At 42.1% G+C, this 19116-nt stretch overlaps 1 protein-coding gene across 1 annotated transcript in view; it reads left to right on the forward strand.

Moving 5' to 3' along the window:
• Positions 1-19116, forward strand: part of Setd7 (SET domain containing 7, histone lysine methyltransferase) — a 48787-nt gene that overhangs the window by 23122 nt on the left and 6549 nt on the right. Inside the window, exons 4-7 of the mRNA XM_076864336.2 lie at positions 3284-3473; positions 8087-8168; positions 13104-13221; positions 14755-14912. Of these exons, the coding sequence (XP_076720451.1) occupies positions 3284-3473; positions 8087-8168; positions 13104-13221; positions 14755-14912 (548 nt within the window). The remainder of the gene's footprint in view (positions 1-3283; positions 3474-8086; positions 8169-13103; positions 13222-14754; positions 14913-19116) is intronic.

Raw genomic sequence — 19116 nt, forward strand, 5'->3', positions numbered from 1 at the left:
CATTAAATCTACTTACACATTATTGTTCTTAAAAAGTTAAACTGAGTATGGAAGTGCATGCCTGTAGTCCCAAGAACTCAGGAAGCTGAGGCAAGAGAACTGCTTGAACCCAGGACATCATAGCAAGACCCATCTGGAAGGAAGGAAGGAACATATACTCTAGGAAAAGATCATGTAAAACATTTGCTAAGAGTTACAAAAGCGGGGCTGGGGTTGTGGCTCAGTGATAGCATGCTTGCCTAGCATGTGTGAGGCACTGGGTTCAATTCTCAGCACCACATATAAACAAATAAATGAGTAAAGGTCCATCAATAACTAATAATTTTTTTTAATTACGAAAGCATTTACATATCCTCGTGGTAGGATCCATGACTGATCATAAGTCATTTCAGTTACCACCTAGAAAAAGGCAAGTGGGACAGGAAGAGGGGAGGCACTTGCCACCTTAAGGAGACTGAGATTGGGCTTCCTGAGGCTCCAGGTGAGCATCTGGCTGCCCACTGCTGAGGAGGTGCTGAAATGACAGTGAACCTTGAAGTCACAGAAGTAAGTGGAACTCTGTAGGCAGAGAGAGGCAAAATAGAGATCCCCAGGCTCTCCCACTGCCTGTCATTTAACTTGTGAATAGGATCAACTTACAATCGCTGTGAGATCAAAGATGCTCTAAGCTGGGGGACTGCGTTCACCTCTCTCAGTGTTGTTGCACTTTGAAAACTAAAAATGCAGCTACATTTTAATAAGTAGCCTTAATTATTATCTTATTAAATGCCAAGAGAAGTTGCCTTTGGAAGGAAGGGCTAATGAGTTCTTAGCTTTCAGAAGTGGTTGATAATGCCTGTTTTAAGTGTGGTATCTGTGGGCAGTTGAGGGGGTGGCTCACACTGCTCTGCTGTCTGGAGTCTGAAACAGTTAAGAAATAGACACAGGTGTCAGAGGTCAAGTTGTCAGTTTTTACTCCTTTCCCTTGGAACTGAGCAGATGGGCCAGCTCTGGACAGTGGCTAGAAGGCCGTATGTTTGCCCAGGGGTTATGGGCCTGCCTCGAGGAGCTTCCAATGGAAAGGGGAAATCAGGCAGCAGATAAGGGCCTGGGAAAGAAAGAAAAATGCAGATGCATGAAAGAAGACTTTATCTTATTACTCCCACCCAAAGAAGAAATGGGTGTTGGTGTCAGACCTGCCCTCTAGCCGGCTACATCGCTTGAATGATTCCTCGCTCCACCAGGGGGAGCCAGCGAGCAGAGGCCAGAATCCACAGCTTCCTACCCAGCACCCCCCAGAGAGCAGACAAGGATATTTCTGTGTGAAGGAATCAAAACAGGAAAAGAATAATTTATTCTCCCCGCAGTGCTTGTAGGCTCACTCTAAGAAGAGTTCATTTCTTTCAAGAAATTCCCTCAAACTGTAAAACAAAGTTCTTGATTAAAAATGCATAACTCTTTGGACATTATTTGGAATATTATCCCAGCTACTTGGGTGACTAAGGCAGGGGGATGGCAAGCTCAAGGCCTATCCTGTGAATAGGATCAACTTACAATTGAGCAATTTAGCAAGACCAGGTCTCAAATTAAAAAAATAAAAAGGGCTGGGAGGAGCTCAGCAGTAGAGAGCCTGTGAGTTCAATCTCTGGTATCCAAAAATAATAAAATAAAATAAAAATGCATAACTCCTTTGGGAAATAAAAGAATTTCTATTTTATCATTCTAGAGAAATACATTCACTTCTTCCAAAACCAGAAGTTTAAAGCTTTTAAGGGAAAAGGTATGAGGAGTAGGAAGAAAGACTTCTATTTTAAATTACTAGTAATGGTAGTGGTTTATGTTCGGGCATGTCATAAGCCCAGGCTCAGTAATCATCACTGACAGCCTGAAAGCATTATGCACAAAGTATTGTCCTCATGTATGCCTAGTAAGAATTAATTTGGGGAGGAGGAAGAGCAATAAATAGAGTACTAGTGCACTTTCTACCTATGAAAAAATGCTTCTGAGTATTTTTCCTCTTATGGGAGCACTGAGATTCATTTTAATTTATAAACTTTTTCCCACCAAAGAACAATTAGACTGTGGCAAGGCATAGAAATCAAATATACTATGTAATTGATTTCTATTGTTTCCCAATAAGCAGCAAGTCACCCACATCACTGACTTTGAGTAGCTATTTCTAGATCCTTGAACCAGGGAAAATAACCAAACTTTTATCAATGTTATGGCATTTACATTATATCAAACATGTAAAGATTTTAGATTTCAAAGTTATACCATAAGGACCTTCAGGGTAGGGCGTGAGGGGGAAGGAACTGGATTAAATGATGCATTGTTTCTTGGACCCCCAGGTCAATTAAAACAGTATTTATGGGTTACCTACTATGTCCGTGGAATCTAGGATACAGAATTCTATCATAGCCTCTATGCTAAAGTACACAGTGATCCTTAGGAATGAAGCAAAACCGGCTCCTCTTACTGAAGGAGGCAAAAGGAAGCAGTAAATAGAGTGTGAAGTGATTGAGAGAGAATTGAGTTCATCTGATTTCACTTTGCCTTTGGAGTTAAGGTTAGGGGTAATGGTTTGGGAGGCTAAGGCAGGAGGATCACGAGTTTAAAGCCAGCCTCAGGAATTTAGCGAGACCCTAAACAACTTAGCCAGCCCCCCGTCTCTAAATAAATTGTAAAAAGGACTGGAGATGTGGCTCAGTGGTTAAGCGTTCCTGGGTTCAATTCCTGGTACCAGAAAAAAAGATAATGATATAGGATTCTCAGAAAGGCAGTGTCCGGAAGTCCTTTTGTTTCTCTCTTAGAAAATGCAGACAACTCTATATTTACCCATGCACACCAAATTAATTTTTAGATACATTTAAACCAAAGATTTTCTTAACAGACTAGAAATCCAAAATCTAACATTAAGTAGATCGTAGAAATGGCAGGTAGGATTGCCTTGATATTAGCCAGAGGTAATGTCACATTGTCTTTAAATGTCTGCAACTAATGTTCCAAATGTAACATGTTTGTTTCTTAAATAACAAACCAAGATAGAGAATCTGCAGGGAGTCTGGGGATACAAAGTGTAACTCGGTTTCTCACCCTTTACCAGCCCTTGTGTATGTAATATCACCGCAGTGTTTTTGTAAGGGTCTGGAAAGTTATACACACACGGGGACACTAACTTGAGGAGCTATGTTTCCTGTTCTCATTCTTGCTACTAATAGTGTAGAATGGAAATTTCTTGAACTCGTGGCCTATAGATAAATACTATATATAATATTTTCTGGGTTTTGGTTTCTCCCATCAGGACGGAGGCAGCCTTGTAGGGGATGTCAACGAAGACGGGGAGATGACTGGAGAGAAGATAGCCTACGTGTACCCTGACGAGAGGACCGCACTCTATGGGAAATTCATTGATGGAGAGATGATCGAAGGAAAACTGGCCACGCTCATGGCCACTGAAGAAGGGAAGCCTCACTTTGAACTGATGCCTGGAAGTAAGTTGAACGCACTTCAGATGGGTGATAGGCCGAGAGAAGTCTCTTGACCTGAGTAGCACACTGTAATGGTGCCTTAGTCAAGTTTTTCTGCAGAACAGACACTTCACCAACCTGATGGTTTACAGCAGCAGATGTAGGTCTGCTGACCATCTATGCTACAGCTGGGCGAGGCTGGGCGGGAGGATTCTGTTCAGTTTGATTTGCTTTATGCTTTTTGGTTTTTTGGTTTTTTTCTTTTTTTTTTTTTCTTTTTTTTTTTTTTGAGATAGGATCTCACTAAGTTATTTAGACTGGCCTCAGACTTGGCAGTCATCCTGCCTCTACCTCCCGAGTCACTGGGATTACAGGCATGTGCCACTGTGTGTCTTAATGATGGGACCTGGGCTGAAGGGACAATGGCAACTTTGAGCAAGATTTTTCTCACAGTGGATCATAACATGTCACAACAGAAGCAGATCCCAGTGATGTCCCCTAAAGCCTCGCCTTGGAACGGACAGAATGACCAGTTTTCTCTGGCCAAAACAAGTCACACGGCTAAGCCAGATACAAGAAAAACAGAAATTACATCATACACTTTAGTGGGAGTCACTGAAAAGTCACATGACAAGAAGCACAGATAGATGAGTCTATAATACAGTGCAGGAGCTAAGAAATGACAGTAGTAATCCAATCAATGTCAAATGACTACATTTCCAAAGCACAGAACCATGATTTAATGATATTAAAAAGAACCAGATCAGATGGACCTCCGAACCTGTACATACTGGAAGGCTGATTCAACTTGAGCGCTAACTGGAAAAGACAAATGCATAGTGACATTCCCCTGCCCTCTCCAGAACCCAGCATCTTGCATGGAGCACACACTCAATATATGTATGAACCCAAGAGAATCCATATGAGAAAAAGTGGATTTTCTTTGCATGTGCAATATGCCACACTAAAATATTTTTTTCTGGATATAAAATTTTTATTGTAGAAAATTGGGAAACACGAAGAAAAAATTCAAAATTTAGCATTTTGGGTGCCACAGCCTAAGAACATTGTTTGAATTAGTCTGATGTCTTGGAAACTATAAATGCCTGTATCTCTGGTCCAGGTTAGGTTTGAAGGAGAAAAAATTAAAAAGGTAATAAACTTATGCCTTAGTAGGCCCAAATAATACTTAGCTATTTGGGATCTGCAGGAGAATCTGCAAAGAAAAGTTCTCCAAAAATAGAAAATCTCACATTTACATTTAAGTCTGACTTGGGTTGCTTTAAATGTCTCCATTTTTATTTTTTAAGTTAAATTTTGAAGCAGTCTAAATGCAATGTGAGGTTCTGGATTGGATCCTGGAACAAAAAAAGCACATTAGTGAAAAACTGGTGGAATCTGAATAAAGTCTGGAGTTTGGTTCCTAGTAATGTATCTATGTTGGTTTCCTAATTTTGACAAATGTACCCTGTAATGTAAGAAGTTAACATTAGGAGAGACAGTGAAAGCTCTCTGTGCTTATTTGCAACTTTTCTATATAATTAAAACTATTCCAAGATGAACAGTTTCTTCTTAAAAAGGGAAGCAGTAATCTTTGAGCTACAAACTCTAGTATTTCAACTCTTGATATGTTCTGAAAAAAAGATAATGTTATAATGTTTTGAAACCAGGAGACCTGGGGCAGGGAGAATCCCAACTGGTAATCCAATATTTCCAATTTTTAATTTTTATCTTTTGGGGTGCTGGAGTTCAAACCCAGTGCCTTGCACCTGCCAGGCAGCCCATCTTCCCCTGGAGCTACCTCCCCAGCCCAGTGATGCAAAGTTTAACACTTCAGAAATGACAACATTGTTGATAGCAAGAGTCACATGGTTTGAGGGGCTTGGGTTGTGGCGCATCAGTAGAGCACTCGCCTAGCACATGCAAGGCCCTGGGTTCGATCCTCAGCAGCACATAATAAAAATAAATAAAATAAAGGTATTGTGTCCAACTACAACTAAAAAAATATGTATACATATGAAAAAAAGAGTCACCTGGTTTGAGTCTCAATTTTAAAATCCACCATACTGTGGTCCTGAGCAAGTTATTTATCTTTCAGAACTATGTTTCTTCACTTTGAATATGGGTGTTAGCACCTACTATAAAGCACCGTAATGCAAGTTACTGTTGTTCTTATGTTCTTCTTGGTATGAATAAAAAACTGATTTTGAGAGTGATGATTGTCAAGGGGATGATTGTCTTTCTTATACTTGTTACAAATAGCAAACACCCTTCTCGAATCCATTTAGGTTAAAAGAGAAAGGGGCACATTCGTGGGCAAGATTCTGGCAGGCCTCTGGCATTTTAAGGAAATGGTCTTCAAAGGGGTCAGGAAACAGCTCTGCCGGGAAAGCACTCAACTGAAGAGCGTCAGGGACCATGGTTGTCCTGGGCACCTCTGAGGCACCCAAGATCTAGTCCCGCCACGTTCCTGTGGCTCTCCTCCAGGCCTCCTGTCGGTGGGCATCGTTGAACTGCTGACTAACCAATGCAGTAGGCATTCCAGGGTCATGTGACCATCTTCCCCATAAAGTTCTCCCCCACCTGCCACCTCACTGGCTTCCTGTCCCCCCACCCCTTTCTCTTGGTGCTTTTGTGACCACCGACTGCTTCTGGGTCTCCTCTGGCTTTGGGCTGATTCTCTCCTCCTGCCTCTGGCTGGACTTTCTTCTCACTCTTCAGCCTTCCCTGGAGACCCCCTCCCCTGGCCAGGCCCTGCGCTCTCTGGCTCACTGTTATAATCGGTGCTTGCTGAGTGCGTGATGTGTTCTAATCCCAAGTCACGGTGAAAACTAGGGAGGAAAGGAGACGGAAAAGGGAGTGTTGTGCTTGCCTGGAGTCCTGTGTGTCCCAGGGAGTGGAAGAAGCTGTTCCGCAGCCTGGAATACAGGACAGATGTAACCCATTTGTATCAGCAGCGTCCCTAAGGTGTTGTGTTACATGTAGCTGGCACGCAGTATACACTGGGGTTGAAAGCTTTAGTCTAAGGAAGGAGATGGAAATTTATAGAATTTTCACACAAATGTTTGATTTAGGGCTGGGACTTCTCTCAGTGGTAGAGTACTTGCTCAGCATGTGTGAGGCTCTGGTTGGACTCCACATACACACACATACACACACACACACACACATACACACACACATACACACACACACACACACAAGGTTGGCTTAAAAAAAATCGTGTGTTTTTTTGTTTTTGTTTTTGTTTTTGTTTTTGTTTTCGGAACTAAATGCCTTTCATGGATTGTCTGCTGGTTCCTTTCTTACTGATTTACTCTCAGATCTATTTCTCATTCTTTTTCACCTGCTTCTGTTGCAAGAGGAACAGGCTTTTCTGTTATCAGTCTTCTGTCTGGGTTTGGCCACAGGGAGGCTCCTGGCCCCAGGGCAGACAGGGAGGGGGTTTGGGGAAGCTCCCTCTCTGTGGAGCAGCATCTGCAGCAGCAGCCTAGCCATCGCCTCCTGATTCCATCTCCTACCAGGGAAGTCCACCATAACTCTGGCCACCCCAGCCCTAGAGCCCCAGGTGCACCACGTTCTCTTAGACCCCTTAACTTAGAGTGGAGGCTTCCTTTTCCTGTCTCCTCCCTACTCCATCTTGGCTTCTCGGTTCTCCTGTCTCCAGTATAACTAATTACCTGAGTTAAATTCTCTCTTTTTGAAATACTTAAATGGCCTATTTCTTACTTAGTCCTGAACCGATTTGGGTTGTTTTCTAACTTTTAATTTGAGACATTAATTTGGGCTTGAGTTGTACAAAAAAAAAAAAAAAAAAAAAAATAGAGGACCTGGTAGCCATTGGTAACCATGGCAGAACTGCTTAATGGATTATTAGTGATGTCTCAATGCCTAAAATAATTTACTTTACAGTAGTAAGCCCTACAGTTCTAAATTTTGTTTCTTTACTTATTAGCCTTCAGAACATCATATGTCTCCATTATGGTTTGTGAGAATTCTCTGAGGCTTATTCTTTGCAGAGAGTCATTGGTAATTCTCGAATGGCTGCACATCTTAGTTTCTGGAAAAAATTACTGATTGGGTTCTGAACCACCTCAACAGAAATAAGATGACTTTGTTAATGCTTTATCAAAAGCAGTGAGTGCACTCCTCCTGAATTCTGGAGACTGAATGTTTATTCTTAGTGAAAGTACCAACAGCCAGGGCTCAGTTGTTAGATTTTACAGACTGTCTCGTATGAAGAAAACCACAACAAAATTTTTAACCACTATTCAATTTGATCTGACCAGATATCTGAAAACTCCACAACAAGGCATTTTTTTATTTTTTTAAAAAAAACAATTATTAAGTAGCCAAGTATCTTTTAAATTATTTGAATGAAGAAAATTCTCTTGAATCTCTATCTCAAAATAGGGATTTTTAAGATGCACTTTTAATGGCTGTTCATTAAGACTTGAAAATACAACTAAAGAATAACTCTATTTAAATGGAAAAATTGCATTCGAATAGGTATAACCAGAATAATCTCTGTGGTTGATAAGCTCTTTATTGTCCATTGGATAGAAGTAAATGTTGTAAATGCTCTTCCCCAACCCTCTACCTGCACTGACGACGGTTGGCTTGTTTTTGCTTTTTAGGCTCCGTGTACCACTTTGATAAGTCGACTTCATCTTGCATTTCAACCAATGCTCTCCTTCCAGATCCTTATGAATCGGACAGGTAACTTTTTCCTTGTGGGTTTTTTTTTTTCCTTTCCTTATAGTTGTATACCATTCATGTCTTCATACATGTACTTATGGTAATGATGTCCATCTCATTCTACTGTCTTTCCTATCCCCATGCCCCCTCCCTTCTCCTCCCACCCCTCTGCCCTATCTAGAGTTCATCTATTCCTCCCTTGCTCCCCCTCCCTACCCCACTATGAGTCAGCATCCTTATATCACAGAAAACATTTGGCATTTGGTTTTGGGGGATTGGCTAACTTTACTTAGCCTTATCATCTCCAACTCCATCCATTTACCTGAAAATGCCATGATTCTATTCTCTTTTATTGCTGAGTAACATTCCATTGTGTATATATGCCACATTTTTTTAATCCATTCATCTACTGAAGGGCATCTAGGTTGGTTCCACAATTTAGCTATGGTGAATTTTGCTGCTATAATCATCGATGTGGCTGTGTCCCTGTAGTATTCTGTTTTTAAGTTATTTGGGTATAGATCAAGGAGAGGGATCACTGGGTCAAATGGTGGTTCCATTCCCAGTTTTCCAAGGAATCTCCATACTGCTTTCCAAATTGACTGCACCAATTTGCAGTCCCACCAGCAATGTATGAGTGTGCCTTTTTCCTCACATCCTCGCCAGCACTTATTGTTGTTTGTCTTCATAATAGCTGCCATTCTGACTGGAGTGAGATGAAATCTTAGAGTAGTTTTGATTTGCATTTCTCTAATTGCTAGTGATGATAAACACTTTTGCATGTATTTACTGATTGATTGTATGTCATCTTCTGAGAAGTGTCTGTTCACATCCTTTGCCCATTTGTTGATTGGGTTATTTGTTTTCTTGGTGTTTAGCTTTTTGAGTTTTTTATAAATCCTAGAGATTAGTGCTCTATCTGATGTGTGAGGGGTAAAAATTTGCTCCCAAGATGTAGGCTGTCTATTCACCTCACTGATTGTTTCTTTTGCTGAGAAGAAACTTTTTAGTTTAAATCCATCCCATTTATTGATTTTTTATTTTAATTATTGCTCTATAGGAGTTTTATTAAGGAAGTTGGGGCCTAATCCAACATAATGGAGATTAGGGCCTACTTTTTCTTCTATTAGACGCAGGGTTTCTGATTTAATTCCTAGGCCCTTGATCCACATTGAGTTGAGTTTTGTGAGAGATGGTGAGAAATAAGGGCTTAATTTCATCTTGTTGCATATGGATTTCCAATTTTTTTAGCACCATTTGTTGAAGAGGCTGTCTTTTCTCCAATGTATGTTTTTGGCGCCTTTGTCTAATGTAAGATAATTGTAATTTTGTGGGTTAGTCTCTGTGTCCTCTATTCTGTACCATTGGTCTACCAGTCTATTTCGGTGCCAGTACCATACTGTTTTTGTTACAATTGCTCTGCAGTATAGATTAAAGTATGGTATAGTGATGCCTGCTTCACTCTTCTTGCTTAAGATTGCTTTAGCTATTCTGAGTCTCTTATTTTTCCAGATGAATTTCATGACTGCTTTTTCTATGAGGAATTGATTGGAATTGCATTAAATCTGTATAGTGCTGCAATTCCTTGTGGTTTTAATTGTACAGTTTATGTAGAGCTAAAAATCCTAGTGCTATGGTGCATGCCTATAATCCCAATGATTCAGGAGGCTAAGGCAGGAGGATTTCAAGTTTAAAGCAAGCCTCAGCAACTTAGAGGGGCCCTAAGCAACTCAGTGAGACCCTGTCTATAAATTTAAAAATATAAAAAGGGCTGGGTCAGTGGTTAGGCGCCTCTGTGTTCAATCCTTGGTGCAAAAAAATCCTAGTGATGGGAATTCACACGCCTTTCACCCTCTGCTGAAGCTGGGCTCCTTCTGTTCTGTCAAAGCCCCTCATGAGAGTGTCCCTTGTCCTATGCAAACCTTCCAAATAAATGTTTACATATTCTGAGGATGAGTGTTTTTATTCTCATACAGAATTTCTCCCTAGAGAGGGTTTCTACACTTATCATGCACAGAACAGGGCTCCCATGTTTCCTAGCATGGAAGCTCCAGGTGAACAGAGCCATAGGCCAGGTGGCCCCGCCCTGCCAAAGGGCCCCCTTTTTTAGAGCTCTGGTGGCAAGGTTTCTGCTGCACACTCATGCGGTCCTCCAGGGGAGCATTTCACGTTCTTTAAAGCCCTAGCCTTCACCCCCAGAACGTTCCTTTTCTTAGCTCAGCTGAAGGTCCGGAGCGCAAGGCAATTTATTCAATCATCAAGGAGAGTTTGGAAACTGAACATATAAAGCATAAAAACATTCCAGCTTGTAAATGGCAAGTCTCTGGTTCTACAAGCTCACTCCAAGTGTCAAGTTCTATTCCACTTCACATGTTATCCTTGAGGATGGCTGCACTGTACCCTCCATTCTCGGGTGGCTTTTGCTGATACCCTGCTTGGGATCCTTATTCCCTAGCAGCTGGTGTTTCTGAGCAAGGACACCTCTGAGGTTGGTTTTCTCTCTGCCTCACTCTGATTCGGTCTCTGTCCCCTGACTTAGCTGACAGAGCTGACCCTGCAATGTCACAAGCAATGAATGGCCTCTTTTTGACAAGAGGCTCTGGCCCAGTTACAAAGAAGACAGTTGTGTCTCTGTTGGCCCTAAAACAACACAGCACCGTAACTGTATATATCAGTCTTATTATTGTTGGGGTGATTCTTCACGACACCCTCAAAACAAGGAGCAGTTTTCAAAAGCAAACATTTTATGTGACACGGTTCTGCAGGTTGGCTGAGGTTCAGCCCCTTTGGACCCAGATCAACTAGTTCAGCTGGACTAGGCTGGACTCCAGGCTTCAAGTTGGGTTCAGGTCTGTTTCGTGCGTCTTCATTCCAAGACTTGGAGTACAGGAGTACAGCCCCCGGAGCATGTTCTTCTCATGGAAATGCTGGAGGAGGCTGGCAGAACTCTTCTAGGGTTCTTCCACCTGAGACCCAGCATGCAGTCGCTTCTGTCCATTCTGCTCACAAAGCAGAATACAGCCAAGTACTAAATCAGCAGGGCGGACATGTGTGATCCACCACTGGGGAGGCCCCTTGAGGTCACCTCGTAAAGTGGCAGGATGTATACTCCTATCACAGAGTAGAATTGGAAGCTGTTATTCAGTCCATGAAATAAACACAAATTCCATGTAACAAAAATTACAAATGACCTATCCCTGCGGCATCATTCCATCATGGTGTCCAAAGAACTGAAAGAGTTGTGGACGGAACATATATTCTGTTTTAAAATTCAAATCCAACTGGACGTAATGGTGCACACTGGTAATCCCAGTGACTCAGGAGGCTGAGGCAGGAGGACCACAAATTTGAAGCCAGCCTCGGCAACTTAGTGAGATCCTGTCTCAAAATATCAATAAAAAGCGGGAAGGGGCTGGGGCTGTAGCTCAGTGGTAGAGTGCTTGCCTAGCATGTGGGAGGTACTGGGTTCAGTCCTCAGCACCACATAAAAACAAATAAATAAAATAAAGGCATTGTGGGGGAAAGAAAAAAGTGGTAGGGATATAGGCATTGTGGGGGAAAGAAAAAAGTGGTAGGGATATAGTTTCATTCCCAGTAACTAACACACACACACACACACACACACACACACACACAGAAAGAGAGAGAGAGAGTTCTATGGCAGAATGCTGTCTTTGCTTTTTATAAACCAGTGATTGGCAACCTATTTCTACAAAAGGCCACATAGTAAATATTTAGGCTTTGAAGGCCGGTGAGCTTTGTTGCAAGAACTTAGCTCTGCCTTAGCAGAGCTACAGCAGTCAGGAAGATAACCAAGCCTATACGGGTGGCTATGCTCCAATAAAACTTTATTTACAAAAATGAGCAGCAGCCAGATTTGATCCTTGGGCTTTAGTTAGCCAGTGTCTGGACAAACCACTTTGTTGGGAAGTACTTGTTGGAGGGCTGGGGATATGGATCAGTTGGTAGGTAGAGTGCTTGTCTCAAAAGCACAAGGCCCTGGATTCAATCCTCAGCAACACAAAAAAGAGGGGGGAAGTAATTGTTCCTATTAACTGTCATTCCTCCATGTAGAAGATTCATCTTGGGGTTTAACTGATTATTGAACCACGATACAAAGAAAAGATCACCAACTCCGATTTTAAATCAAATTAAAGCAAGCTTATATTGTTTTACACAAATAAAGCTGGCCAGGACTGTCTCTCCCTAAGCTGGGCTGGAGATCAGCCCCCCAGCTCTCCAGGAAAAAGGTTTTATAACACAAAAAGTTTCAAAGGGGGGTGGAAAAAACCAGGATTTTGACAAGCATAATACAAAGGCAGATAGTAGGTTAATGATCTACATGGCATGATATTTCAAGATAGGGAGTAAATTCAGATCCCAACATCAGAATTTCTGAGGCACTGTTGAGGATCGTTATCTGGTCAGGGGGAGCCAGGATTTATGAGGTGCCACTAAGGTTTTAGAGAGGGTTGTTATCTGGTCAAGGAGAGCCAGACGTGGGTGAGTTCAGAGCATGGGCAGGAATTCCAAACAAGTTTAGAAATCTCAGTAATTTATAGTAAAACAGAAATTAACTTTTCATGACTTTGTGATGAGTTGGCTCCCAATCTTAAGATGGGATTAGGCTGGGTTCATCACTGACATTGACAAACTTGGGTATAGTTTTAACTAACTTTGGAGACTGATCAACTTGTACAATCAGACTGAAAATTGTCATTAACCATCCACCAAAAGAAAATCGCTGCTATAGCAAGTCCTGGGTAGCTTTATACTGCTATTTCTTCCTTTTCTGATGTTAAAATGTTGTGGTTTAGCATTTTCTTCCTTCTTTTCTTCTTCGTTTGGTTATTAGGAACTGATATTTTAGATCCAGTAGCCATATTGATAATTTGGTGGTTGACGTAAAGAGTGACATATCACATTTTAAAAATCATTATTTTTTCCCCCATGTAGGGTTTATGTTGCTGAGTCTCTCATTTCCAGTGCCGGAGAAGGACTATTTTCCAAGGTAGCAGTGGGACCGAATACTGTTATGTCTTTTTATAATGGAGTCCGAATCACACACCAAGAGGTGAGTGGGGAGAGGTGACAAGCTGTGAGACTGGTTAAAGCATTTGTTTCAAATAGGGTCCCTTTAAAGTTCCACAGCTAATTCATAGAAAGGGGGGCAGTGCCGTCCCTGAGACAGTAACTGCTTTGTACAAGACACACCCAATGTCTGGAAAATTGAGATCCAGTCAGATTCTGTCAGTAATTGATTCATGACCTTGGGCAGGGTGCCCTCTAGGAAAGCGCCTTCTCCTGGTAGTGCAAAAGCTATACGCAGCCTGTGTCTTGCTGGGAAGAGTTCTAGGTGCTGATAGAATGTTTCAGTTGAATCACCTCTTCCCTTTGAGACAAAAACTTTGACATATTTGACATATGTTCTGGGGTTTTTTTGTTTTCTTGTTTTTTTGGTCTTTTTCTTCACTTCTCAGCTAACCTCTAAGAGTTTGCTTAAGGGAAAAATTTGAAGCCTTCTGCCCAGTGAGTGACTTCCATCCCTGATTCAGTTTTCTGTGTGGGACTGAAGCTTACGGCGAATGTTTCACATTCCTATCTCCACTTTTTTACTCATCCCTGCCAAACAATAAAGAACAAAATGCCATGAGATGTTTCATTTGTCACACATGCAGAGCAGGTGCACCAACCAAGGGACAATGCACTCCAGCGGAGCAGGGTCCCTGTGACCTCTGAAGGCACTCCAGAAAGCCCAAGAAATTCAGCATATGAACAGTGGCTGCAGGAAAACGATACATTACAGGTTGAGGGTTCCTTATCTGAAATGTTCTGGACCATAAATGTTTGGGGTTTGGGATTTTCTCTGATTTTGGAATATTTGCATATACATGATGAGATCTCTTGGGGACGGGACCCAGGGCCTCGCACCTGCTAAGCAAGTGCTCTACCACTGAGCTACATCACCAACCCCTTCTCCCAGGGAAAGGAGATAGGATGGGAATGGAAAGACAGAAGAATGCATCAGACATAACTAGCCTATGTTCATACATGAACATCCATTTGATGTTCCTATTTTATTTATTTATTCATATATTTATTTGCCTTGTCTTCATCTACTCCCCACCCCCCCAGCCCCCAGAACTGGGAGATGAACTCAGGGCACTTAACCACTGAACCACATCCCCAGCCCCTTTTTTTAATTTTTTATTTAGAGACAGGGTCTCACTGAGTTGCTTAAAGGCTTGCTAGGTTGCTTGGGGCTGGCTTTAACTCATGATCCTCCTGCTTCAGCCTCCTGAATTGCTGGGATTATAGGCATGCACTACCACTTCAGCTTTCATCTACTTTTAATTCAAGTTATCTAGTTACATTTTTGTGTGTCTTTACAAGGGAGGGAACTCCATTTTTCTATATAAAATGAGGGGGAAAAAAATCAATGAATAGTAAATTGAGCCGTCTGCTTGCACCTTCCATGTGTGGAGAGATGTCTTGGGTTTTGTGTTTCAAATTATGAAATTTAAGGAGAAATGAGTTAATATCTCTGGCATCTTATGAGTTCTGAGAGATAGGCACCCTCCAATGCCCACTGTTTTGTTCCCTGCAGGTCGACAGCAGGGACTGGGCCCTTAATGGAAACACCCTCTCCCTCGACGAGGACACGGTCATTGATGTGCCTGAACCCTACAGCCACGTAGCCAAGTACTGTGCCTCCTTGGGACACAAGGCGAACCACTCCTTCACTCCAAACTGCATCTACGATATGTAAGTGGGGCCCTGAGCTGCTGGATGCATCTATGCCCAGGGCCCTGGGACTGAGGAGCACCCTTGGGAAGTGCCCCTAAATCTCAGATAAAAGATGCCCCATCAGAATAACCAAAGGGCCTCTGCCACAGGCCTGTGTTATGACTTGAAACTCAAAATCTGAACATCCCCATTAGATTAGACAAAAAGGGAATGAAGGGAAGGGAGGGGATGGGAATGGGAAAGACAGCAGAATGCATCAGACATAACTTTTCTGTGTTCATATATGAATGCACCACCAGTGTAACTCCACATCATGTACAATTACAAGAATGGGAAGTTACACTCCATGTATGTATACTATGTTAAAATGCATTCTACTGTGATTTGTATCTAAAAAGAACAAACAAACAAAAATCCAGACATCCCCACCCTGTGGCCTTGGCAAGCCAAGTGATAGACAAGTGCTTCCACAGTAGGACATGCCACAGGAAGAGTGTACTTAGCGGTTGTTTTATTACTGACATTTTGTCCTTCAGTTTTCTCACTTGGGGCTGGAGGTGTAGCTCAGTGATGGAGCACCTGCCTAACATGCATAAGGCCCTGGGTTTGAGCCCCAGCAATGCAAAAAAACACAAAGGATAAAATAAAAAATTTAGGATTATCTGAAATTACTCTGTATAATGGAGAAAGTTAGGAAACCCTTTTTATGATGTGAAAGGAAGAGGAAAATACAATCCTACGCCAAGGGCATGAAGTCTCATAGAAGAGCACCATAAAATCAGAGCCCCAATTATGATAATAAAAAGGCATGAAGCACTGACACCCGCCACAGTGTGGTGAGAGTTAGCTGCATTATGCTGAATGGGAGAATCAGGTCACCAAGGCCACATATTGGGTGATTCCATTTGTATGAAATGTCCAAAGGGGGAAATCCATGGAGACAGAAAGTAGACTAGTGGCTGCCTGGGGCTGGGAGGTCACCTAAGGAGTGACTGCTAATGGGAGTGGGGTATCATTTGAGGGCAATTAAATTTCCAAAATTAGATGACAGTTCACAACTTTGTGAATATTTAAATACCGCAGAATTGACTACTTTAAAAGGATGAATCTTATGGTGTGTGAATTATATATTAACAAAGCTGTATTTTAGAAAATCAAATACCCCTGTCCCCCTTGGTGTTCAAGCCTGCCCTTCCATCTGCTCGTTGACTCTCTTCTTGGAAACCTCCGTTGGTGGGAAGCTTACTGTTATCCACAAAGGCAATTGAAAGAGACAGCATGAAATTTGCCTTTGGGTTCTGAGGACTAGCAGGTTTCTTTTATTGAGCCTAAATGGGTTTTCCTGTGATATTCAGCCCTCCGTCCTAATTGTCTCTTTCCTGTGGAATCTGTCAATCTCTCTTCTACATGATAGCACTGCAAATATTTTAGCAGCTTTCACAAGCCCCCAAATCTCCTCTTCCCAAAGCCAAGCATCTCTGACTGTTCTCTGAAGGATACAGCTGGGCTTCTCTGTTGCCTCTCTGAGCTTGGCCTGAGCCTGCCAGCTTTTCCTGGGAGCCAGTGAGCTGCGCATGACCTTTTCTGCTTCATTATAACTGCAGCTCCTCAAGTCACCCAGGTTATTAGCATAAGCAAGAGCAGATCGTAGGCAGTTCATGTGCAGGGAAATTGCCAAGAGTTGAAGGTTCCTCAGGAATGTCTCCGTTTGCATCCCTGAGATGGCTTCAAAAATCATTCTGGCAGTAATCTGCTCTCTTTGGCAGCCAATAACAAGCACTGGAGCTACAACTTCTGTTCAAAGAGCGGCAGAAATGGCAAAGGACATGTGTCAAGTGAAATGAAACTGACACTGTTATTAACAGCAAGGCTTTCATGGCCAGTGCATTAGCCAAAGCATCAACCCAAGCTGCACACAGTGAAACGACAAGGCCCCTAAAGTATGGGAACTAACCATCATAAATGCCACTGAGACCACTCCTTTAAAACAAACTAGCTCTCTGATTCTATTGCAAGGACATGATTTTTCTCACCAGAAGGAAGAGAGCACATGAGACAAGAGAAAGTTCTATTGGTGCAAATGCAAAAATGCAAGTCTCTTTGCTCGGAAGGGCTTTTTTTTTTTTTTTTTTTTTTTTTTTTTTAATACTGGGGATGGAATTCAGGGCTTCATACCTGTTAGGCAAACTCTCCACCACTGAGCCACATCCCCAACCCATTCTGCAAGTTTTGCTTTGGTTGTTGGTTGGTTGATTGTTTTGCAAACTCAGTGTGATCAAACCTTAGTTATTTGGGGTCAGGGGAGGACTACTTGAATACTGATCAAATGTAACATTCAGATTGCAATTCATGGCATTCATTTATTTCCCAACACTGGTATTGTTACATACACTTTATATATTTAATATAAGTAAAACAACACTTTCCTAAGCTATTTTAAATGTAACCAGGCACAAAATGTCAAATGGACACAGACAAGATCTTTCCTAGCTGTAAATGTAGGTAACATGTGGACAGGGGTCAAACTGCTTAGCACAGAGGTTTGGGTTGATGGCCAATCATGCAGCTGAAAATGGTCAGTAACTACTCTGGGTACTTTTTTTTTTTTTTGTGGTGATGGTGCTGGGGATCACACCCAGGGACTCACACAAGCTAAGCACATACTTTAGCATTGAGCCACACCCCAATCCTCACTCTGGGTGCTTTTCATGCATTGTCTCATTTGATCAGCCCAGGAATTCAAGAGCCCACGTGTATTACTTTCCAGATTTCAGACCAGGAAATGCAGATCAGGAAGGCCCAGGGGTTAGGAATGCCCTCTCCAAGGATCAACACTGAAATAAGTTCCTTCTTCTCAATCTGCCCATTATCTACTCTGAAAACATGATGATGAGCAGGAAATACAAGAGGATCATAGAAACCCTGTAGGCCCGGAAAAGGCAACCCAGGATTTTTTCAGTGGGTCAGAAGATTAATCAGAGCTCTATTTCAGGAGTCCAGGTTTTTTCTTCATCCTGAAAGAACATGATGGAAATTATGATGAACATTTTAATTTACAAAGTTGTGATTTTTTAACAAGGAATTCCTCAATCCCTGGTGCAGGCATCTCCTTTGTGATGGTCACAATCTGATACTACTGTGTGCTTACATGCTTACACATGCTCATATACACACGCACAGTCACACACAAGCTCACACATAGGCATGCTCACACACACACAGTAACTAATATTAGTCAAGTCCTCTATTGTACCAGGATTTGTGTGGGGTGCTTTCTATGTGTGACCCCATTTTGTCACCATGATGATCCCATAGGGTAAGTCGTACTAGTATCATTATGATTTTACAGATTAAGAAAGTGGGATTCAGAAATACAAGGTGGAGGGGCTGCGGGTATAAGCTCAATTGATAGAGTGCTTGCCTAACATGCACAAGGCCCTGGGTTCAATCCCCAGCACCACCATCAAAAAAAAAAAAAAAAAAAAAGAGAGAGAGAGAGAGAAATACAAGGTGGAGTTTCCAAGAATACCCAGTAATATGTGTGGACCCAGGACTAACAACAGAGTCTTTTGACCCCAAGTTAAGCATCCCTTTGGTGAAATAGTATTTTTTCATAAAAGAGATGTTCGTGATGTTTCATAAAAGGGACAGTTTAACCTGGGGTCAGGAGACTGGTGTTAGTTCTGGTGGACATTGAGTCGCCTTTGGTGTGAGGTAGAGGTTGCTCCTTTTTATACCACATGGAAGATAGCCCAAAATCTCAGATGCTCCTATCTCCACCACCAACAGAGGGAGTCAGCCAAACTACCATATGCACCCCAACTCAGGGCCCTTTGTTTAACAATAGACTATAAGTGAATGAGATTGACTTGGCCAAATGCATATAAAAATAAAGCAGATTGCTCTCTGGCCATGTTGGTCTTAGATCTCTTTCAGCAACTGTCAGGGGAGCTAAGTCCATTACTTATTTATGCACCTGTTGTGCAGGGCGCTGGGCAGGTGAACAGTGGTGGGAACCTGTGGCAAGTGATTAAAGAGTGTTAACTCCACTTCTGGTTCTGAGAGGATTTTACTAGGAGGAGATATTGTTCCCTTCACAGGATGCTTCCCACCAAGGGAAATATGGAAGAAGCAGGTAGGCAGAAAGGTCTAGACTTCCCTCTTGAGAAGAAATCTTCATCTACTCTTATGCTAGAAAGTAATATTTCCTCTCTATGGATAG

Source organism: Callospermophilus lateralis, chromosome 8 (assembly GCF_048772815.1).
Source record: "Callospermophilus lateralis isolate mCalLat2 chromosome 8, mCalLat2.hap1, whole genome shotgun sequence".
NCBI lineage: Eukaryota > Metazoa > Chordata > Mammalia > Rodentia > Sciuridae > Callospermophilus > Callospermophilus lateralis.